This window comes from Octopus bimaculoides, chromosome 24 (genome assembly GCF_001194135.2).
Source record: "Octopus bimaculoides isolate UCB-OBI-ISO-001 chromosome 24, ASM119413v2, whole genome shotgun sequence".
Lineage (NCBI taxonomy): Eukaryota > Metazoa > Mollusca > Cephalopoda > Octopoda > Octopodidae > Octopus > Octopus bimaculoides.
In genome coordinates, this window is record NC_069004.1 from 33,522,013 (window position 1) to 33,524,949 (window position 2,937).

Genomic DNA, 2,937 nt, shown 5'->3' on the forward strand with positions numbered 1-2,937 from the left:
GTTCCTGAGCAAGGGACATAACTCTACTTGCTTCTGTTTTCTTTATTCATAAAAATACGAGGATTGTCGAAATAAAGCTACCACAATCCTCACACCATTGGTGACAAAATCTCAGTTGTCTACTACCCCACACCCCCGTTCACTTGCCCCCTCCCCCTATTTTTTTTGCTCACTTTAAACTCTTCTGGAAATTGCGATTGTGAAGGTTTACTCGTTTCCTCTGATTATTATGTCCACCAGGTATTGGAGTCCCTATCTTACTAGCTTACGTCTACGGTGTCGTACCAATTTCGCTGTGCCGCAGTGGTGGCTGTGGAGTTACTACAACTAACACTGGTGTCCGATTTGAATTTGATGAAAATGAAGTCACTGTCGGTTCAAATGGTCCTTATGCCAGTAAGTAACAAAGAAGTTATTTTCAATTTTTCTCGTTGAATGTTACATTTTGTCATCAGAAGTCATTTTTTTTTTCTTTTCTATTACTAAGGAGATTACCTTAATTACGTTCCATTTGTCATAGATTATTACAAATTTCAGGTGATGCGTCTAGAATTATGTACTTGTCTAAGTGAAACACACACCTGATAATAACGATTTTCTTTGACCAATTTGTTGCTTATTTATTCACATTGTTTAGAATTTATCAGGCATTCTCTTGTAGCTTCAATATTGCGATGATGTGATTGTATATTTTTAGAATGACATTGTAGGGCAGTGTGAGAGGTTGGATCTGGTCAGTTTTAACGTAAAGCTGGTAGAATATTTTGGCTGGATAAAGCTAGTTTAAATGCTAAAGGGTTAAAGACGAAACCGTTTTAAACATTGTGTAGATGTAAATATTTGAAAATGTTTCAATTTTGATGACGACAAAGTTTACTGTTTGCAAAAATTATAATCCTGAAATAAAATAATTGAATTTTTTTTCTTCTTTTTTTCTTCTCTAAATTCTATTTCAGCTGATAACACAACTGCCGAAAACATCAGTCATGTCGCCAATCCCAGCATTGCTCCAAGCATTGGAGAGGCTTCAGTTGCAATGACGAATAGCCTTAGTGCCAGTGGCAGCCATATTGACCGAATGGGCATTTTACGAGACGAATGTGACCGGGATTCAGCCAGTCACAGAGCCACAACAGAATCCAGCCTCAATGGGAGCCTCATAGAAGGGGGTGGCTATCACACAAAGTAAGTCGATTCAGGGATCTTTTTTTCTTTTTATATATTTATAAAAATGATTTGCCTTGATTTCGCATGATGGTCGTAAACGAATGTTACTGTTATGCAAGTGGTGTGCCTTTGTGGAAGCAGGTTCGATCAGGGGCAGAGAGATTAACCTGACTTGGAAACAGGTGAAGGTTAGTGCCAGGAAGGGCATCTGACCCTAGAAAATCTGCTTCAGCCTATTCTGTCCAACCTATGCAAACATGGGAAAGTGGATGATGATTGCCAGTGAAGGGAGGTCAGCATCTGTGACCTTTGTAACTTCCCAGGTCACTTGAGACTGATGGGAGGAATTCATCCTCAGATTCAGTTGGTCATTGAAACCAATCACCTCTCACATCATCATCATCATCATATGTCCGTTTTCCATGCTGGCATGGGTTGGACAGTTTGACAGGAGCTGACCAGCTGAAGGGCTATTCAGGGTCCATGTCTGTTTTGGCATGGTTTCTACAGCTAGATGCCCTTTTTAATGTCAACCACTTTACATGTACTGGGTGCTTTTAACATGGCTCCACTACCTACGGGCCCACAAGATTAGGGATGCTCAGCTGGAGAGGGTTACAGGGGGATGAGCCTGTTTGCAAGGGCAACCACACTTAGCTTGATATATCTTTTGAAGCACAGCAAACCGCCAAGAGTCTTAGTCCCCTGTCATCTCGTCTGTGAGTCCCATCGTCCGAAGATCCTTTCCCACCACTTTATCCCGCCCCCTTTTTATCTGTTCCTCTTCTTGTTCCCTTCACGACTTCTTAACATTCTTCAACTTCGTTTGCAATCTTCTAACACATCTTTAACTTCTGCAGTGAAGCGCTCTGCCTCACATGCCCAAACTCTTCTTTCTTCCAATCTTACAAACATCTGAACTTTATTTCCAAGATTTTATATTCTGTATAAATTATTAGTTGTGGGCAACTGAGAAGAAAGGTGAGGTTTGATATTTCAAAGAATGGCCCGGACCTACTCACTCTTTACAACATAAGAATTTAATGAACCAATAAAGACAGTCCAACCAACCTGCTAGAAATAGCAGCCAAATTTCCTTTCATATAACACACCTTGTCCTCTTAAGCTTTTTGACACCAATCTGCTTGAAACTACCCTTCGTTTTATAACACAAACTTTTTGTTTTAAAGGGAACTAAATTAAGACACTTTGTTTTAGTCAAATGGAATCACTATTTTATTGAAAGCCAGAAGTGATTAGATTGTGTTTAATTATCTTAATTAAGTCTACATATATATATTTATATATATATATTTTCTTTAAGACTTGAGGTACAAGCAGATGTTTTTATTAACCCCACTGTACGTGAAAGAACCAGCCTAAGCAGTGAATCGGCAAACTTCAGCATTGGTGAAAAGTCAGCTACAGTCTCCTATGGAGATGATGCCAGTACCAAAACTTTGGCAGGATCCATTGCAGGTTACAGGTAAATCATATACACGTTTTTCTTTCTCTCTACCTGTCTCTCTTTCCTTGCACATATTGTCTTGAAATCATATATAATTTGAACCCACACCTGAGAAAGTAAATGAAAGTCTAAGTTAACTTCATAGTTTTATTATTCTTTCTGTCTCACCTTTCTCTCTCTCTCTCCTTTCTCCCTCCCCCTCTCTCATTTTAAAACAAATATCTATGTATATCTATACATTTGTGTGTATGTGTGTCTCTCTCTCTCTCTCTCTCTCTCTCTCTCTCTCTCTCTCTCTCTCT

The 2,937-nt window shown here is 39.2% G+C and overlaps 1 protein-coding gene across 2 annotated transcripts in view; it reads left to right on the plus strand.

Moving 5' to 3' along the window:
* LOC106873770 (E3 ubiquitin-protein ligase RNF19B) overlaps positions 1–2,937 on the plus strand; it is a 57,903-nt gene that overhangs the window by 49,446 nt on the left and 5,520 nt on the right. For both annotated transcript variants that reach the window (XM_052976208.1, XM_014921274.2), the window contains 3 exons: positions 241–396; positions 957–1,185; positions 2,492–2,653. In XM_052976208.1, coding sequence (XP_052832168.1) covers positions 241–396; positions 957–1,185; positions 2,492–2,653 — 547 coding nt within the window. The remainder of the gene's footprint in view (positions 1–240; positions 397–956; positions 1,186–2,491; positions 2,654–2,937) is intronic.